The 22853-nt window shown below is 32.7% G+C and overlaps 1 protein-coding gene across 3 annotated transcripts in view; it reads right to left on the minus strand.

Annotated features, from left to right (window-relative positions):
* Positions 1–22853, minus strand: part of LOC125050172 (protein fem-1 homolog CG6966) — an 84325-nt gene that overhangs the window by 16389 nt on the left and 45083 nt on the right. Inside the window, exons 1-2 of one of the 3 annotated variants that reach the window (XM_047649814.1) lie at positions 6293–6395; positions 3362–3641 (exon numbers count right to left, since the gene is read on the minus strand). The exons of 1 other annotated variant lie outside the window; for it this stretch is intronic. In XM_047649814.1, coding sequence (XP_047505770.1) covers positions 3362–3487 — 126 coding nt within the window. In that variant the 5' untranslated portion in view covers positions 3488–3641; positions 6293–6395. Of the gene's footprint in view, positions 1–3361; positions 3642–6292; positions 6396–22853 lie in introns of those variants that run through there. One more of the 3 variants, XM_047649816.1, reaches the window with a different exon arrangement.

Consider the following 22853-nt stretch of genomic DNA (forward strand, 5'->3'; position numbering starts at 1 on the left):
ACTTCCGATGGAATTTTTATTGATTATAATAACATTGAATATTGGTAACACAAATGCGGAAGTCTCACAAAATGAATGCACGTTCTCTTCACCATTTACCCACAATAACTTTACACTAAATAACTTACTATAAATCTATAAAGATTGCGACTGATATATCGGAGTCATAGCAACCCTTTAACTGATGCATATTGTTCTTTTATAAATAACTAGCTGACCTGGCTAACTTCGTTCCGCCCTACAACCTTATAATATCGTTGTTACTTTAATTTAACTTATTTTAGGATTTCATTAATGTTAAGTATTACATTAATACAACTTTTTTGCAAATACAGAAATGTTTTATTGCTTGCCATTGCGAAAGAAGAATGGCAGTTTTACACATTAGGCATCTTCTCTCTAGCGTCAATATGGCGATACTGCATGTTAAGCACTTTCTGATATCCAACATCTTTTGATCAGGATCAAAGCATGGTTATGCATCTCCTCATTCACCTCAAGATCGGAATTTCTTGAACTGACACGAATTCGACGTAAAATGATGCGTAGTTTTGTCAACAGATGGCACCATATGGTTTTTGCATTCGTAAAATTAATTAATTTATTTATTGTTATTCGTTAACTTATCCGATATTTTATTGCTTATTCTGCTATTCGGGACGGAAACAAATCCAACAAATCAAAAACCATGGCAATCGGTCCAGCCGTTCTCGAGTTATAAGTGTTGTAACAAACACGACTTTCTTTTATATATATAGATATCATATTTTAATAACTTGCTTCATTTTAACGACTTATTAAACGTACTCTCACTTACGTAATAATAAGAACGGAAACATCTTATGTATAATTTTTTTAATGATGGCTTAAAAAAGTAGTTCGCATTAAAAATCAAATAACAGGATATTTTAAAGGTCAGATTATTGTTAAATACGATTTTTGTAGACAACTGTTACGTATATCTTACGTCACTGGGTCTTGTTTCGGGTTATTGACACACTTAAAGCCTCCAGATTACACAATGTATTTATCAATTAAGTGTTCTTTCTGTAACTATCTACCAAACGGATTTTTTAAACGGTATTCAACAAATATACGTAGACGATTATAGTTCTGAATAAAATGTTTAAAATACTGTTCGTGTTATTTTCGTAAATACAAAGGTGATTGACCTTTCATCTTCCTTAAAAATTAATGTAAAAAAATGAATATATTCGGTTATCTTAATAAGACAACCGCCATTTTATTGGACTTTTAAAGTCTTATTACATCATTTTTAAGGCAGTAGAAGATTATTAAAAATTGCAATTTTGTAGTAAAAAAATGAATATATTCGGTTATCTTAATAAGACAACCGCCATTTTATTGGACTTTTAAAGTTTTATTACATCATTTTTAAGGCAGTAGAAGATTATTAAAAATTGCAATTTTTAATCGCGTAGTTTTTTTAGTATTATATAAAAAAATGTAATTATATATATGTATAAGAAACTTTTATATAAGAAATATAAATATTCACATTTATAGAAATATTTATTTCATTCCAAAGAACATATGTTCTTCATCCACGCTTCGAGCTCCAGCTGTGTTCTAATGGATCTCCAGTTAATAAAAGTATGATTAGTACCAATGTAGATTATAGCTACCAATCAACCGCCAAATCGGTGTCAGTCAAATAATGACGACAATTTTCGATTTTGACTTTGACACAGAAACCGGAATGGTGATGGTGATGTTGATGTTCCGGCGTAATTGTGCAAGCATACGTAGTTGGATTAACCGTGTACCGTACCGCATTATAATAATTAAGGATCCAGTAGGTGGAGTAGGACACACCACTGTTGATGGTAAGTACTAGTCTTAGGCCGCTAACTCACCGGGATGCCATGGCAACGTCGCTGGCTACGTAACCAAACAATTTGTATTGAAATGCATGGCAACTAACTCACTTGGTGACGGTTGTGCAACGACGTCAATTTGGAAGCGCAGCCAGGACCAACGGTCCCTAATAATCTAATAGGCTCTGGCCGTGGCGTCCCGGTGAGTTAGCGGCCTTGTCTGATCGATTTTTGGATTCCTTCTTTTACTATACATACTATACAGACACGCGACAGCCGAACCAGTGCATATTATTTTAGCCAAGGAAGGGAGGATCCGAGATACAGCTTCCGGATACCCGGGCCCACACAATGTGAACATATAAACACCGTGTCTGCGTGTCCCTACAGTATGCAATATGCTTCAAACATGTTGAATAACACAGTGTTGTACCAGAACCGAATGTTTTTGTATACAAGTTCTTAGTAGTACTCACTCAATTTGTAGCGCTGATGTCCCAACATTAGGATCACACAAAACAAAACCATACCATAAAAACAAAAACTAACGAAACTTATATCACCATAAAGGTTTGTAGCGCCACTGGTATTTATTTATATGAATAAATATGTAATATCGTAAAAAATACAGGTTGACAAAGACCAATATTGTTAAGCGTTTCATAAATGTCCATCTTGAGTTATTGAATAATAATAATAAATCAAGAATGTTACACGTAATCCAACCATTTTGGAACCAAGGTTATTTAAGAGAATATTTAAATACTTCATATTATGCTAATTTTTTATGTCTTAATCATTTTATTTCACGGTAAAAGACGTCATAAAGAATAAAGTATTAAAGAATATAATATCACTCATATTTAATATCATATGGCATACTGCAAGAGTAACATACCTGCAACATACCCTTAGTTAAACATTCAAGAATGTCTAAAAAATTGCTCAGAATAGTGTTAATTTTTTTTTGCAACTTCTAAACTTAAACAGAACCAATCTCAAAACAATGATAGGGACAATTTTGTCCTAGGCGCGACAGACAGCCCCTTGTGCAGAGGCTGCTTTAGCGCAGAGGAATCAGTCACCCACGTAGTCCTGGAATGCGAGACTGTGGCTAAACAACGTGCAGAAATCCTCGGAACAGTGAGGTCGCTCCGTGAAGCCTGCGAAGTACCCAGGAGGTTTCTGTGCTTTCGGAAGGAGTTATTCCTGGCTGGTTGGCTTAGTTAGCCAGGACTATACGCACGACGGACCTACTAAGAGTCTAATTTCGGAAACTGAGTCCACAAACCATATCCATAGTGTTAATTTTCCTTGAATAATGAATTATGCCGTTATAAACCTCATAGAGATTAATGCACACAGGAAAAAATGGGCGTCACACTACGGAGACTTAGTCCACACTACCTCATAGGTATGACAGTATTAATAAGTTAATTACTTAATAGAAGAACTCCTTGTGTACGCACTAAACATTAACACTCGCCCGAAACCCAACATGATAAACGCCAGACTAGAAATACCTTTCTCAATCTCCTCAGAAGGCGTCTTTGCCGTCTCAGCAGGGTCTTCCCGCAGCGTCGCAGCCTCTCAATCCACTTGCACCTCGTCGGCATCAAGTCCATCAGATCCCAAACACCACCGGACATTATTCACATGTCAATCTCACAATTCATAATACAAACTCTCACTTATAGCACACACTTTTGTAATTAATCCGCTTTCATTTAAATATTCTTCAATTTCGAACACTTAGACTTTCAGTTCATTCGCCACGCTTTTGGTTCAATTAAATTTGAATATCTAAAAAGAAAATTGCGTCACAGAGCGTAAATTTTAAAATGGATTCAATTTCGACGTCCGAAGGTTTTCGATCTTGTGAATAAACTGCGCACGAGTCTATATTCGTGCAACAGAATGCGACATACGATAGCGCTTAATTGCCATATATTTTGGTTTTTAACCAGGAATGAATTTATCTGTCCCGAATACACCTTCGAAGCTTAGAGAATATTTCGCGGTCATCTTACAGTCTCAATTATTATATTCACAAAATATTAAAACACTATCTTCATCAAATTAATAAAAACGCGTACTTTGAACAGACGCCGACTGCCATTTTAATTGATTTTTTTTTCATTTAAAGAAATTTACTCCGTACCTGTTGTGTAATCTAGTTATTTATTATTTCATACAGAAACATACAAACCGAATGATGTATGATTTAGTAAGGTTAGAAATATTACATTAGATGACCTTAAAATCTTAAGAGTTACGTCCTCGCAACTGTTTACTAAATATATATATTTACTATTTTTGTCTACTTATACGAATAGGAAGTATATTTTTTATTAAGTTGTTTGTTCCTTATAAATAGGTTTTATTAATCAAGGAGATTACAAAAAAAATCTCAAATGTTATATACACGTAATATATAAATTAAATTAAAATTGTTTTAAGAAACTTGTGAGCCTGGCCACGTAGTCCTGTCACGTCAAACACTGCTGTGTACCAATGGACTTTTCTGCCTATTCGCATTCAACACTTACTCGTACGGTGAAAGAAAATAGTATAAGAAGACCGTATACCCAACAATCGACACGGTTTATGAGGCACAGAAGGCTACGTGTTTATAAATATATAAAAAAAATATGCAGCATTTCATACAAAAATCCGGGACCAAGATTGTAGCGACAATGGGTTTATTAAAATTTCTATAAAAGTAATATTTTGGTTACATACAGTTTCAATGAGAAGACTTCATAACCGATATTTCAAAAACGTGAATCTATTTGAATATAATCACGTTCCGTTCCGTATCACGCGACTGAACTTCGCGACCAAGTTTTATTTCATCGGAGATATTTTTGAAATTGCTTATATAAACCATTTGCAAGCAATATATTTTTGCAGGTATTATAGAATCGTTACCAGTTAGGGGCCTTCTAGAAAAGAGTACCTATTTAAGTGCCTGTACGCACTTGCCATGGGCGGCGATAAACTTAAGACTTAAGATTAAATAAGTGGGTAAATAGAGTACACACCGTACATCCTAAGATAGTGCTCAATAAAATAGTATTGGCCGTTTAAAAAATAATCTGTTAACTAAAGGAAACGACTATGCGGTTTGATCAATTATTTTTGGTCAAAATTACTCCTATATGCGTTGAGATACGTCCTGGTATAACGTCAATTTAATCACTTAAAATGTTTAAATAAGCCAAATCCGGATCCGGACAAATTAACATATATACGCGAATTTATCACATTATGCCATTTGAATCGTCTAATGCTGTCACCAGCAAAACATTTATATAATAGGAAGTTCTATTTAAATGTGTAGTACTGTATCTGTTTTCACTGTATCTGTTTTAGTATTTTTTCTACGAACTAGACCGTAAATCACTTATGCTATTAACAGCAGACGTCAATAAACACGATAATTCGTCAGTTTAAATAAGAGATAATAAATGTAAAATTAGAAGTATTTATGTATATTTCTTTTTTGACGCTCATAAGTGTACATTGTGTTACCTATATGAATAAATGAATTTTGACATTGACTATAATTGGAATGGTATTGATTTGCAAGTAAACAATTACTTTGAGATTGTCTAAACAAGACTATGCAATAAAGACTAAATATTTATTGTTTTCAACTAATTAAAAGTAAATCAAAATCAAATTAAATTAGATTATGAAGCATTGGAAACATTATTAATTAATAGATATTACACGAATGTGTCAATACGAAACAAATCTTGGTAAAATTATATTGTATGTAACTATTTTAAATAAAAATTGAAATAACTTCTTGATAGCTATAGCTACCAATTCACTGAATTATTAAGTAATTTATCCTCGCCGGCAACTTACTTCCGGGTCGAGAGAGCGACTTTATATCGCAAAATAAATAGTATTCCGTCCACATTTTCAACTCCACTAAATCATTTACAAAAACATCTATATTTAAATAGATACACAAAATGCATTAGAATGCATTGTTTACGGTCGAGTAAGGTTGCACTTTCTAGCCAGTCGTGGTGACGACATATTTTGCAACATTAGCTACAAAATGCTATAATACACATATTTCGACACTTCCCGTTTGTTAAATAGTAAATATTACAAATTGATGTATATGTTATATATTAGTAACAGATTTTAATTTATTTTAACGTGTAACATTTTTCCTTTAGTCCTTCGGGTTTTCATTAAATTGTTTAAAATACACACTGACTGTATACTTAAGTCCATAACTAAAACGTATAAACCAATATCCGAATGTTAATGAAACTGTCAATTATTTAAACAGTTAAAACAGATATAAACATAATATAGCTTATAGTGTCTTGAAACAAACGGAGGCGTAGTACTAATAAAACGCGCGTGTATTCGGAACTACCACAATTCGAATTATATAAAATTTTGATTATGAGAACACGATCATGTACCGAAAGTGGGTCGAACCGCAGGCAACCGACCGCGTCTGTGTCGAGTGCAACACTGCAAGAATCCTCTTTCACTCCGGTTACACAAGATAATTGCGTAATTTTCTATTGCCTTTCCATCGTTGTGCGACACACGATGCCTACATAACCCAAGTTACTTGTAGGGCTTTAAGCTGTGGAAACCCTGCAGTATTGGTAACTATTGTGAATCGATATACGGGAAATTCCCTTTTTCCTGTAAAATGGAAAGTCTTTAAAGCTAGGGTTAGCTCGTAAACATTTTACTAGGTACATTGCATTGTGTTTATATACTTATATATGTATTGAAGTTATGTTTAAATAAAACTATTAATAACAAACACTGAGGTTTGATAAGCAGAAAAACAACTCACTTAACGATTGGGAAAGAATACTCCGTTGTATTTTAACCTTTTAAGCGGTCAAGAAAAGGTTAATAGAATCGTAATGCCCGGAACAGCTAGACATCTTTACGATTCATTAAAATGGTATTATATGGCTTGTAAAAAATGTACCAGAACTACGTTAATACTTAATCAACTACACGGTCGCTTAAACATTCTAATATTTTGTCCTTTTTTAAACCTGTAAGTTACTTTCTTAGTCTTTGCTTGGGGTTTCGTAGACCGAGTTTCGTACAAACTTCTCGATACTTCCAGAACTCGGTATTAAACAGCGTCTGTTTTCAACAGTACAATCTCGCATCCATATAATCTTCGGACACGTATCTCGGCGTGGTATCGGTCCATAGAACGCCTTGTCGTCCAGGGGTAGGTGGAAGGCGCTAGACAAAACTGGACCGACCAAATCAAGTCTGCCGTAGGAGATTCACTCAATCAGTAGAGCAGGATGACCTCTAATAGGCAACTATGGCGAAATGTCGTGAAGCTCATCACATCTGCCCCTTCTGTTACCACTACTTCACAGCGATCACGACCGCTGTGTCAAGAGTGTACCGGACAGTAAGAAGTTACTTTCGTTAGAATTTTCTTGTCTCATCTTTCTTTATAATTTTTATTATTTATTATAATTTATTAACAGAAGGTGCTTTGCTTTAGTGAAAACAGGTTAATATAGACGAATAAGTATATTATGTTCTATTATATATTTGTTGAGTGTGCTATATATATGCCCTTCCGACACAACTTCCTGCAAAAATATTCTCTCACTAATAGGGACCTTTAGAATAATTTTTGTTAAGACCGAATAGGATTGTACATATTTTTCATATAAATAGTTACCATAGTAACGAACTGAGTAAAAATTTATTTGGCTTACTTTAATTACATGGAAACCATAGTAACAAATACACAAAAATGTAGTCCATGTAATATAAGGTTAATAGTTGATTTTTCTTACTGCTATAATACAGTTTCAGCCAGTGTAATCTTCGCCTTTCCAAAACAAATGCCTTTTTACCAAAAATAACCGACTCTAAAATACTCTATAAAGTATAAAATACAATTTATTTTTTATTAATTAACATCAGAGAGACGCGCGTTCTCTCGTTATTCACGCGTCTATCCGGACACGGATGGAAGAGCTATTTATTAGGCAACAAATATATTCATAAATAAAATAGAATATTGGATGTTGTAGAGTTTTATAGAAACAAAAATAATATTTATTCATATACAAACATGACAGCAGCAAAAAATTACACACGGAATTGATAACCTCCTTCAGTTTGAATTCAGTTAAAAATCGACAGTTATTGAAATTGACTGTAATCATTTCGTTGGTCGTTAAGATTTTTGTTGAATACCAACAACAATAATTCGCAGAGGAAATGCAATTTGTCTTAATGTCACTGCTTTCTTTTGCAAAAAAGGTGTAACTAATATGGAAATTACATTTTAATTGAAAAAATACCGACATAACAATTTGCCCACTTTCCTTGTTCGTGTGTTTTTTGAAGCGAAATTAATTGGAATAATAACAATTCTTTGTAAATACCAATTACGGTATTTTAATGGGGTATTACAATTATTTTAATTCGACGGTAGGGCTAAGTTTGACATCGGCACGTCAATTATCTACGCTTATAATTATTACTATAAGAGTTATTACATATGATAATCTTTAATTAAAAATTTAGAAAATGCGCGGTACATTAGAAACTTAACCACCATACAATTCAAACATTTTTGATGTAACCATATGGCGTTTGACATAATATTGACAGAATGCGTGCTGCAAATATCGTCAAAGAGGATGTAAGAACAATAAATATCGTTCAAACAAATGCTTCGATCGGAGTTATTATATTGATAAAATACATATAAAATAATTATATACAAGCCAGAAAAACAAACAAAGAATGGCTGTTACATAAAGCATTAGAATAATAAACACTTTGTTTCTGAAATGTTTTTTTAGTTAATTATACCAATTTGAAATCAATATTCATAGTTAAGATAGGACAACATCTGTCGGGTCCGCTAGTGTGTAGTTCACGTTTAGTTTACATACAATATACAAAAAAAAGCCCACGAAATCTATAAGATGCAGTAAGACACTGTAAGATGTTGTTAGGTTCGCTAATTACGTAATAACTTAAGACAGAAGGTTCCTTAAGTAGATACTGAATAAATTAACCAACTTGGTAATACATGGATCTCAAGTTGCAAGACTTGGTTTTCTTACAAGTTAAGTTTTTGATGGCATTTTGTTATTCTAAGATGCGATCTCCGTTCAGGTGAAGGTCTGATTAAACTTTTTCCACCCTATTTCATATTTTGACAATCTCGTCGCCTAAAAGAAACATATATACGTTTGCCATACAATTAAATTTTATGATTCATAACGCTTTAATTACAATGTTTCCTCTTCCTAATCTTATGTTACGAAATATTTAATGTAATCGTGATACGCGATTACCTTCACTCACCTTTACATTTAAATATAATGAAATCATTATATAATTTAATAATTAATCTTGACCGCACGTAATACGTATTAGCACATAAATCAATAACGTGTTTATAAATGAACCCAAAAATGATAAGGACAGATTATATATTGGGCTGCAGCGTTATCAGTCGGTGCCTGGGTCCACGGAAAGGTTTAATAAGGAGCTTATTAAGCAAAAGATCTTTCCCTGTAAATGGCAGACCCATTCCTTGTAGTCTGTTTAAATATATTAAGGTGCAAATTTGTTGGCTGACCTATATATCAAATATTTTTTCGCTAATGTGTACGTAATGTATGTTACACACACATACACTACGTACACATTGAAGTCTGACAGCAGAGATAAAACAATCTCCATTGAAATTTAGCCGCCTGTTAAAAAATGGTTAGCAAAATATCACAAGATACGATAAGGGTTTTTTGACATTTGCATTCGATTGGACATGGCAGACTGCGTGATTTTTAAAATAATTCAACGTAGAGCGTACTAATCCTTAAAAGTCCGGCAACGCATTACCGAGGCTTCCGACATGAGCAGTATCATTTAACATTAGATGAGCCTCCTGTTTTATATAAAAAAACTTATGCAAAAGTGTACTAAGTTAATAAGTTTCATAGAAAATAAAGGAAATATTATTTGCTTCAATAAAACCAAGTTTCGCCTACAGACCAATCGATAAATAATTTTGAGGTGCCAAGTAGCTCAGCCCTCAGAACAAGGAACCTAGCACATTACACAATCTAATATATTGCGTTGATAGCAACCCACTTCAAAACGAAAGTACCAGCTTTCGAAATATCTAAATCAGGCCCTTTCACAGGCAATATCTGTTTCACAGAAGCTTTCCGGTTTCATAACCAACGGTTGTCGAAGCCAATTTTCTACTTAAACCGGCTCTCTGTTTAACTATACTTACAAATAGTGGAAAAATAAATGTAATAATATCGAAATAAAACTTTTAATTTCATATAAAAAATTTTTTTTGCATTATCTACTCTAGTGCTTTTCGTCGGCGAGAGAGTTATTTACATACATATTTTAATATAGAAGATACCATTAATAAATATATATAGACCGCTACAGGCAGAATTTTCGGTTATAAGCAATATTTTCCTTTTACGATATACGAAGCGATAATAGATTGTATATCACCTTTCTAGGACTACTTTTGTAAAGAAAAATTTAATACGTATAAGAAAAAAAATCTTAGCAATTTCAGGATAAAAAGTGTAATCGCGGAATAGCTTACATTATTAATATGGCAAATTATATGAAGTAAGTCAAATAATATATTGCAAATTTATATTTACTTACCATAAATATTTTAATTAGTTACATTATTAATAATAAATATTACTACAGTATTTAAATTTTTCTTAATAATTATATTAATCATTAAACATTAATACAATAGAAAATCAAAACAAATTTAAAAAGTTTGGTCCCCGTGGCAGTGCATCATTAACATCTATCAGAAATACTGCCAGCGAGATACTTATTCGTTCAGCGAGGAAAGCACCAGCTCTGGGGTCACCGGTACTATTTGCGAGGCGCCAACTTAAATCTTTAATTAGTGCCTGTGCACTTGAACCCCACGGCCCAAGAGTCTCTACTCCAAACGGAACAAAATCGAGACAATACTCTAGTTGTGACGTTAATTTTTTTCCGCCTGTTCTGCGGCCGCCCCAGCTTTTTTGCTTGTCCGAGGGAGGTGAGACGGCGCTAACGTGTCCACACAAGTAGACGCGATGCCACACTGCCAGTATAACTTCACACAACACACACAATTTATTTTAGCAAATTTTGCGCAGTGTCTTCTTACTACGCATAAAAAGTCAGGCGTTATTTTTGCTAAATATCCCAATAGAAAAACGAATTCTTAATATTTAGAAATTACAAAATACTCGCCATGTTTTACTTGTAAAATATAATTCAAATGGAAAGTGCTTTATAAACCTAATGACCTAGAATACAATCGAAAGTGACTTTCTAAGCGTGATCGATATCAATACTTAATGGTATTGTCAGGTATTCATTACAGTTATTGTTAGAAATTGTGGCGCCAGTATCATGCTTAAGCATTCCTGTATAATTAACTATAGTACATGTACTGTGAAACATGTATTCAATTGACCAATCACGTTTAAATTTAACACGACTAGTGTTGGCCTAGTTGCTTCAGCGTGCGACTGTCATCCCTGAGGTCGTAGGTTCGATCCCCGGCTGTGCACCAATGGACTTTCTGTCAATGTGCGCATTTAACATTCGCTCGAACGGTGAAGGAAAACATCGTGAGGAAACCGGCATGCCTTAGATCTGATTAGGCTGATCACCTACTTGCCTATTAGATTGAAAAATGATCATGAAACAGATTCATAAATCTGTGGTCCAGACCTAAAGAGGTTGTAGCGCCACTGATTAAGTACGTAAAAGAAGTATACGTTGGCCGCTGTCGCTATGTCGTATATACCAAAATAAGGCCCAAATCGAAACCTTATCATTATAATACAACCTAGTACTATTGTGACGTTATGAGAACAAATATCTTCTAGTACCTAATTACATTTACGAACAACATGTCACTTTACAATTTCACAAAAATACGCCCAAGAGATATTGATCGTTTTAATATTATTTTCGGTGTCTGCGTAGTTGCGAACTTCGTTTACCCTTGTCATAACCTTTAGACTTGATTATATTCAGAATCTTGTTTTACGAAACGTCTCGAAAATAGTATTTTACCGATTTTGGACACGTAAATACACAGTTATATTTGTATAGACCAAAATTAACGTATCGATCTTTAGATAAACTATTGCGGCTGAACGTTTATTTTTACAAATATACAAATGTATTCAATAACATATCAAGGATTTTAAAGTGAATAAATTTTTAGCATTTTAATAGTGAAATCGGCCCAATCCTGAGTTTATTTGTTGCAAACTAACAATAATTAATCGCAGTAAAGTTGGATCCGACAGACGTTGTCTTGTTGTCGTTGACAGACTTCTTACATACAAAAAAAAAACTTGTATTGGTTGTTTGTAAAGTAGGTTTACGATCGAGATGTTTACGTGATAACGTCTTATTGGTGATACAAGTTTTTTATCATAACATAACCTCTAAATTTCGTTTGTTTACACGTGTCTTTTTTCCATCTTTCATTACTTTTACAAGTTTATTCAAGAATGTTAATTGTTAGTAAGTAGGCTATTTTATTTTATTCACCTTTTTTTTTGCAATTGTTGTAACACTTCACTTGCACTTCACATTTTGTTTCACTGTTAAACATTCAACGAAAACTTAACCGCACGAGAAAATCTCCATTCGTTTGTATGCCGCTAGAGTGAGATGAGACGGGAGATCGGTCCGTCTCTCTCTCGTTATACCTGCGATCGCGCTCGTGAGGTTTTGGTGTGACACAAGTTTCTGAACATGTCACCCGACTAAAACGATTTTAAAGACGTTATCACGTCAAAAAACTAATAATGTAAATCATACTCGACTCCAATTGAACACACAAAAAATTTCATCAAAATCTGTCCAGCCGTTAAGGAGTTTAATTACGAACACATGCACCGAAGATTTATATATACCAGCTGTTTATTTGCTGTATAGATAAAACTTAGACACCGACTGCAGCGTTTTCTGCCGACTATTTGATATAGTGATATAGTTATATAATGATATAGTCTATACTCTATAGTACCTAATAGAGATTTCATAGTAATCTCTCTGCGCGTCATATTTGTTATTATAATGTACGCTTACAAGTTCATTATGACATAATATAGGTATTTAAAATAGAACAGATTTTTCTATAATAAGTTGAAAAAATACGGCTTCCTAGGCTTAATAACATGTAAAGTATTACTTTAAATTTAAATACGACATTTAAATAAACGTTTAGAAATGCTTTATGGCTTAGTGAAACAGCCGTTTGTTTTTCAAAGGAGAAAAACACTATTTTAGAGGCGACAGTATTTTTTTAAATCAGAATAGGAAAATTTATTCTAGAAATATTAAAACTTGTAGTGATCATATAGTATAATTAGGGACGTAAAATAAGTTTTTTTTTTAATAAATTTTAATTCCAAAGAAACAATCTACTGTCTACACATAGTCTGTTGATGTCAAGTATGACATAAAAGTTTTCTATATATTTAATAACACAAAAGTACAATATTCTTAACCTATACGTAATAGTAATCATCAAAAATGGATATACAGAAAAAGAAAAATTTTAACCCTTTAAAACATGTCAGCAAAAAATATAAATTAAAAAAATTAATTGAAGACTACTACTGATTAGAGATCACAACTGAATAAGGTAAGTATATATAATTACTCTTTATCTAACTGTTAATCATAATAATTGATGTGAAAGCTTTAAAGTTTAAAATCAATTATCAAAGTAATTAATAAATTCTCTAAAACTTAATAACGATCTCAACAATGGAACAGTAACAATAACTAATATAATAGTTTCAATAATTTTCCAAATACGTGGAACGAAGGTACCTACGCAATATTAATAACAATGAAGTGCGTCATTTAACTTTACGTATGATTAAATTAAGCTTTCCTTGCAATACATTTCACTTGCAATGAATCATCGTGAAAGTGCAAATTGTGTTTCGAACAATACGAGAGCTGTTCAAACAGTTTCACTTGCATTGTATACAGTGACAAATTAACTGTAGAACATCTAAATAGCGCATGCCATCAATAACATAAATTGTAAAAATAAAATACCAAGTCGGTTAATTTATTCAGTCCTTACGTTACGTAAATAATTAACCTAGCAACGACCCGTTTTAGTGGATTACCTACTTGCCTATTAGATTGACAAATGATCATGAAACAAATAGAGAATTATTTAGTGAGTTTAAAAATTCATGTTTCTAGTTTTATTCACAACTAATTTGCATGCCTGAACTGTTTCGACTTGGCGAAGGAAATACGAATGAAACTACTTTCCATCGAGCTGTGCTCCGGAGTTATTTCCGTATATCGAGATATTATATAGAACAGCCTTCCTTTAAATATGGATCATTCAACACAAAACAAAACAGCAAACTAATAAAAATGTGTGGCGAGACAACCTCTAAGTTTTCGCCTCAGATTTTTATATCTGTTTCGTGATTATTATTCTTAGAAGGCAAGGCGCTATTTAAACGCACGAAGAAAGGGCAAGATCTATAGAGTGCACTTAGACTTTGCTCAGACTTAACTTTCGAGTTAAGTCACAGTCGGTATTTATAGAGCAAACTGCGAATCTCTCTGAGTGCTAGCTTAGCTTTATCTCAAGTCCACGAAATCGACGACTTACCAAAACCTTTGACTATAAGCCTAACAAAAATAATGGTTTAAAATTTACTTACAATTACTATTTACTAATTTGCGAGATCTTAAAAATAACTGGTGTGATATCGTATCTGTCACTGGCATATGTTGACATTGACAAGCAACAAAAAAATTCAAAATATAACCAAACCAATAAATAGAAGATTGATGTGTACCGATTTAGACGTTTAAATATTTGTTATTGTTATACTTCTTTAAAGGATAATAAAGAAGGTATTCCATGAAATTAAACATCAATTTGTATTTTGTCATTTTCTGTCTTAGCTTGTGCTTAGCTTAATCTCAACGTTAAAATGTCTATAAATACTAAATCATAGTTTATGCTTAGTGTACACTAAGCAAAGCTTTTCGTAAGTAAAGCTTGAGCTAAGTCTAAGTGCGCTCTATAGATCTTGCCCTATGTGTTGGGAGGTACACGCTTAAGCCACTAGGCCACTGCTCCTCTTTGGAATTATATTATAAGTATTACTATCATTTAATAAATCTCTTAATTAAAACAAACTTCAACGGAATTTTTCAAATTCCGTTCAATAACATTTAATATTGAACTTTTACAGATTATACTTGCTGATAACATTTTCTTTGCTTATATGCAATTTATGTTTGGGATATACTTCGATACAATATGTATCATATACAGAAAGGAGTTTGACCTTTGGTTATATGATATTCTTAAGCTGATCTTATTTCATAAATGTTACGGGTTTAGCATAGTAAATGACGCTGATGAAGCCTCATAAACGTTCTAGACTCGCAAATAAACAGTACTAGCTTGTGCCTGCAGTTTCACACGCACTGGATAAAGGCTACGATTATTTGAATTACAGACAAGACTTCTTAATCTTCAAAATGGAAGATATATAATTCTGTTATTTATGTATATTATCTATATAAAAACCTAAACATAACAATCAAATATACAGTATTTACAATTTTCATATCCTACAAAGTAATAAAAAACTACAAAAATAGAAAATTAAAACAAATTTAAAAAGTTTGTTGCCTGTGGCAGTGTACCTTTAACGATGGCAGCATTCCCTCGCTGTATTGCGATACTTATTTGTTGAGCGAAGAAAGCACCAGCTCTGGGGTCACCGGTACTATCTACCAGGCGCCAACTTTTTATTATACTTAAATAAACGTTCTATATTTATTCACATAGTATGAAGACGACTGTGGCTCACTTGCCATTTGTTAAAAAAAATCACCTCCATTATAGAAAAAGCTAGTGTATAGTATGATAATTTATCAAAATAATAATATGTCTATATGAAACTTATTCTATAGCATATTGCAGCATTTAAATATAAGTATATATGTTTAACACTGCCGTCGCTATCAATAAGGTCTATATAAAAATTTAATAAACAATTGTGTATTTTTTGTTGTATTAAATATATAAAACAACATTTACTTGCAAAGTCAAGAATATAAAATTATATAAAGCCGGATGCTGGTATTTTGTAATTAAACAAAAAAAGGCGTTGTTTTTCGTCCCTCATAAACCACGTTTTTAACCAATTAGTGACTTAACTATAAAAAGGTGACATTGCGATATGCTAGGATACCTATGCAATAAAATACATTTAATTGCTCTGAGACGAATCATTTACCAAGCTAATTATTCAACAACAAAGGACTAATATAAAACAAATATTTTTTACAGAGCTAACCGCCAGCACACCTGACAGTTAGCAACTGTAAACGCAATAAAAAAAAGTAGCTTAAAGCAGTCATTTGAAACACCAAATGAAGAAAACAATCAAGTTAAGCTATGATCTTTGCTCTACACTTTTAGTAATATTTTACTTTTCGCATAAAGTGCTGCGCTGGTAATTAATAATTTATGAAATTAACAACAATAAGTAACAATTACCTTATCAGAGCTAAAGCACTACTTTATTCAGTTTAAATGGGCAACCGTCTTTGACCGCTACGGCTACCGACCGGCTGCCCTGATAAAGATCCCCCTATAGTTTTCACATTAAAGGAATTCATTTTCTTCTAAACTATTGAAGACAAAAATAATATTACTTCCTACGTTCAATTAAGTAATTGTACGTACTGACGTCGCTGCTAATGGCATCCGAATGCAATTCAAAATAGCATAACACGGAACAAGGAAACATGAGACGTGAGATTACATTTAATAACTACGCTTGAAATATGGCAATAATTTCTATTATATACAATTATGGATGATTATATATAACATATTTATCCGCGTACTTGAGAAAATTCTCATATAATTAAGTAAAAGTACCAACTGCAATGTATAAGACATATGACCAGTATAACTAAAGTTATAATAGAAGTAAAACTAAAATTAAGTTAATTTAAATATACGTTAATTAATGTATTGAGATCCCGACGATTCCAAATGCATTAATGAATCTCAATCGCACGAGATCACGCCAATGTACCGATGCAGAGTTGGAATTCGTAGAATCATTGACATTATTCACGTTGACGACTTTAATCTTTAGATTCTCGAACAATGCGACTCATTCCCTAGGTCTAAAATCAGCAATATTTTTCAAATTCCTTCTGTAAAAACCAACCTAGTTGAGGCACCTCTCTTTCGAATTCTTCGCGATTTTAACGGATTGAACGGTGCTTATCCGGAGCTGGATATATTCGGTAGTGGGCTGATATATAGTATGTAGTAGTTTTTGCCGCGCACCACCTCTATGTGGTACCATCTGCTCACTAAAGTATTTACGAACTAATTCAACTTAGTGTCCTTCAAGAAAAGAGCAATGTAAAATAAGGCATGGCAATTAAAAAAAAGTATAAATAAGCAAATTTTTTTGTCGTAATAAAATAATTATAATTTAAATACTCCGCATTTCAATAATTAATATACCCATACGAGCATTTTTCGATAGCTTTGACGTTTTATGTGAATTAGGCTACGTTTAACGTGAGAAACGACTTTGACCGGCATTTCGCTACCTTTTGTCTTACTATTACCACACTTTATTAACCGTGCCTTATCGAATAAAAGTAAAGGTTATCTAATTATTTTCGCAATTTTTTTATTAATTTGAGAGATTTGTAATTATTACACAATTTTTTTATGGTACACGTTGTTTGAGAGAATGGATAATTATATTATTCTCTTTGTAAATATCTTTTAGTTAATAGCAGTGTTGGCCTAGTGGCTTCAGCGTGCGACTCTCATACCTGAAGTCGTAGGTTCGATCCCCGGCTGTGCACCAATGAACTTTCTTTCTATGTGCGCATTTAACATTTGTTCGAACGGTGAAGGAAAACATCGTGAGGAAACCGTCATGTCTTAAGTCGAAAACACACTTACGTGTCGTGGCGTGTCGTGACGCGCCAGAAGCATATTTTAATATGATTAGACAGAACGTGTTGTGACACGACACAACATGCAAATATGTTTCTAATAATATTAAATGTATGAAACCAATATGCTTCTGGTGCGTCACGACTCACGACACGTGTGTTTCCGACTTTAGACACAAAAAGTCGACGGCGTGTGTCAGGCACTGGAGGCTGATAACCTACTTACCTACCTATTAGATTAAAAAAGGATCATGAAACAGATTCAGAAATCTGAGGCCACGACCTAAAGAGGTTGTAGCGCCACTGATTTATTTATTTTTTAAATATCTTTTACTCAAAAGCAAAAAATAAAAATTGTAATGTATGTACATATTTAGATAAGTATATATAAATAGTCAACGCAAATATAACAATTCATTGTTTCCCTTAACAAAGGCGATTTGACCTAAAATGTCACCCTATATTCGCATATAAAGGATATTGTGAAGTTATTTCTGTCACCGATTCATCTTTGGCCTTGAAGAACTTCCCTTTCTCTCACATGAAACTTTGATTTAACAAACAATATGTAAATTGACATTTCCACATAATGGTCATACAAATTCATTGTATTATTATAACTCACTTATCGAAATGTGTGTAATCTATACTAATATTATAAAGAGGAAAGATTTGTATGTAAGTGTGTATGTAACGAAATGGCTCGTAATGTACTGGACCGATTTAAAAAATTCTTTCACCATTTGAATACTAAAATATCTTTCATCGCATGTGCTGCGAAAACTATTGATAATAGAAAAAAAAATGTTCCACAATATTAAATAACATATCAATATTACAAAAAATGTTTAAAAAATAATAGTCCATCTGTGCGAAGGCGGGACGGGCCGCTAGTCACATATAAAATACATAAATTTTCATTTCAATTTTCATTCTCTGACTTTCTGAAGACAAAAACTACTCAAAACTTTTCAATTACACATCTATTATATGGACAACTAAAAGATACTATAGAAAGAAAGAATAGCTGCGCATAAGAATGTCGACAACGCAAGGTTAGCTGACAAAAATTGAGAAAAAAATTAAATAGTGTGGAAATGTATGAGGCCTTCACCCGGACCGTGGCCGCATCTTGGAATAACAAAACTGTATATATGTATATTGTATCTTTTTTCATATATGTAAACTTGTTGTGATAAAGGCTTATTATATGATTTTCTTTATATGATTAAATAAAGCTTTAATAATAGTAATAATAATATGAATTTCTATTACAATTCAAAATAATTTATTCATATAGGTAGCACAATGTACACATATGAACGTCAAAAAAAAAAAAATAATATGAAATTCTTCAAATTTTACATTTACTGCCAGTTCTCAAATCAAGGACGAAGAACGTAAGAGAAGAACTGGCAATAACCTCTTCGCTACTCTTTTTAATCGCCAAGTTATTGTTTTACAACGTTTGTAAGGAGCTGCAACCATTACACCATGTTCCACATGGCCTTATCGGTAACAAGACCTACCAGGCAATCTTAGTATGGAACCATAAAAGAAGAAACACCTACAGAGTGTAAAGTACAAGAAATGCATAAATAATTTTTAAAAAATAACATAAAACACTACCAAAAGTAAAATCTAAAAATAAAAATAAAAATACACAAAAATGTAAGAGCTAATCCAATAGTTAATGAGTCACAATTAATATATTTATAAGTAGCTAAATTACGAGGCAGAAGATAAGTGTTAGTCACTTATCTGTAATTACTATTTTTAAAATGAATATAGAAAATGTATGAAACTGTCTGAGACCTGACAATTAAAAACCTTAGGAGCCTGGGATAAGTTGTTTGTTGTTAATAAAGTATATATTATTATTAAGAAAGCAATTCCTATGTTTACAGACGAACTATTGAAAGCGTAGTACCCTGCAGTCATCAGCTGCGCATACTTGACAACAAGAACATTTTACGTTAAAAACCAGTTGAACTAATTAGCATACAATAGCAGCTCCGTTAAAACATAAATAGTCAAGGACGCAACTAATTATAGTTAATACACTTAATCGATTAGACTATATATATTAAATAACTTTTTATAGTAACAGCAAATATGTTTGCTTAGTATAACATTAATTAATATAGGGCAGTGAAGAATTTCTAAGTTTTGTACACTTTTTGGTCAGTCGATATCGCATGTATATTATATAGGGTACTGTGCATAAAAAGGTATGAACTTTTCAAAAAAAAAAAAAAAAACACTAGTTTTCCCAAAAAGGCAAAACAGTTGAATTTTTTTTTTAAATTAGCTCGACCAGGGGTCAATATAGGAGGCTTATTTTATGTTAGGCGATACCGCTGCCCATGGACATTAAGATTAAAATTCAGAGTCGGATTAACGAGAACTGTCAAAGTCAAATGGCTTCGACTATGGATATAAAGGTGTTTACGATCGCCGATAACAAAACAAAAATGTTATTCTAGGCTTACATATCATTAATCAAAAAAAAACAAAAAACGACCTTGAGAAGCGTGTAGGCCGGAATCGATTTTCACATCGCAAGAGAACACGTGAATAAACTAAACGTGATCAAAACAATACAATGTATATTACGTTAATACAATTAACTTTGAATTGTAATTATATCATGTAGAATAGAACAATGTTGGCCTAATTGGCTTGATGTATTTTTCATTCTAGGTGTGCAACACTCGCTCGTAGCTTGAAAGAAAACAACGTGATAGAAATAGCATGGCTCAAAAATCGATATGCGTCATGCACAAAAGGCCTACCATGATTATTATGAAAAAAAAAAAAACATCAAGAAACAAATACAGAAATCCGAGACCCCTAAAAGGTTGTAAACACTTTTTTGCATACATACATACAATATCGCGAACGCTTATCGGCCGACTGTTTTTATACAAGTTTTGGCGGAAATATTGCCTTAATGTCCCTAATATTCGGGGTTTTTTTGCCCTTGGCTTGCTTCTAATCTTTACGTGCCTATACAGTCATATGTAATATCAGGTGATCAGTCTTCTATACCTGACAGACACCATAAAATTTTGAGTCAAAGGCCGATATCCTCACGATATTTTCTTTCAACGTACGAGCGAGTGTTAAGTAAGCACATAGAAGAGAGAAGAATATGGAAAATAACAAAGAAGAGAGCATAGCACAGCCATTATATGAACATACGACCTTAGAATTGATAGTCGCACACTCAAACCATAGTATATAAATGAGGAAGTAAGTTTCAAATTTGGAACTTTCCGACAATTTCCATCAAATTTCCATTCCATAAAAAATATGTTTAGTTAATATTCTGAGCTGCGACGTCTTAGCTATAGATCTTTCAAATCACGTACTTCAAGCGAAAGCAAATAACGACAAATGCAATCGTTATATAATTGGCAAACCATAATGCTTTCGCAGAATGTCCGTGACTTAACAATTGTAGATCACAAAACATTTGAAACATGACAATAAAACACATTTTTACATTAGAAATATTGTTTTACATGCAAACATTTACAACTGTACAGATTAAATAAAATAATACATACAAATAAATAATTAATCTACGCTGGTGGTCTCCAATCGGAATCCACTTTAGGGAACTACAAAGTACCGTAGTTTGAAATTCGGCAATGCAATAAATAATAATTTCATTGCAGAATACGTAATTTTTCATACGACAATTTGACCCTTAACTCACCAAAGGTATGGTTAAACTAAGGCATTTATTTCGTGTACTCGGAATAATTGTGGGTATGAACATAAAGTTTAATAAACTTAAAGGAAGCGGTTTATAATACGACGCAGAAATACATAAAACCGAAACCACTAATCTACACTCGCCTTGACTGCGTGAAGTTCGTGTATAATTTTTTTTGTGCAAGATTTTTTCATCAAGAATCGTTAAATTCTAGTTACATAAAACTATAATGCACGAAAACCTTTCTCAGGCATCGAACTACCTACCGGCCATAAGTTCTGTTACAAAGGAAAATAATTTTATTCAACATTTTAATTATTTTAAAAACTTCTTTCGTCTCTTCTTTCTTAAACTTATAACATTTGAGAAAATGAATTAGACAGCTCGGAAAGTTATACAAAAAAGCTCCAGCAAATAACAGTATTTATAAACATAGTAAATATAAAGCAATTTCACAATCACGTGCAACATATTAAAATTAATTCCAATCGTGAATATCGTTTATTGTAATACCTTGCTGTGCAATAAATAATGTCAGATTCTAGTTTCAATGCGTCAGATATCATTTCTGGTTTGCCTATAAATTATTCATGGTTTCCTATGACAATCATTTAAAAATGGAGATTTATCATGTCACCCGCGACGTCGGAATGGAAATTTACTTAAGACATTTTTATAATAAGAATTAGTCCAATTTTCCAGGTGGTATTTATTGTACATTGTATTAAAAAACGACTTTTTATTAGAATACTTCAATATTGAGGGAACGAGTAAACTTATAGCTACTAATATATGTGCTCTAAGCAGATTGTAAATAAATAAAAAATTGAGGCAGTACAAGAAATTTAAATATTGTATTTCATGTGTGTCTGTTAAAAAATATATATTGATTAGTAAAATACTATACTATAAAAAAAGTCAGTGACGCTACAACCTTTTTTTAATGTCTAGGCCTCAGATTTCTGTATCTGGTTTATGATCATTTGTTATTCTTATAGGCAAGTAGGTGATCAGCCTCCTGACGCACCACGTTGACTTTGATTATACAGCAAGCCAGTTTCCTAACGATATTTTCCTTCAACGTCCGAACGAATGTTAAATGCGCACATAGAAAGAAAGTCCATTGGTGCACAGACGGGGATCGAACCTGCGACCTGAGATGAGAGTCGCACGGTGAAGCCACTAGGCCAATCCTGCTCATATATATAATACTAGTGATAATATTGTAT

Source organism: Pieris napi, chromosome 6 (assembly GCF_905475465.1).
Source record: "Pieris napi chromosome 6, ilPieNapi1.2, whole genome shotgun sequence".
NCBI lineage: Eukaryota > Metazoa > Arthropoda > Insecta > Lepidoptera > Pieridae > Pieris > Pieris napi.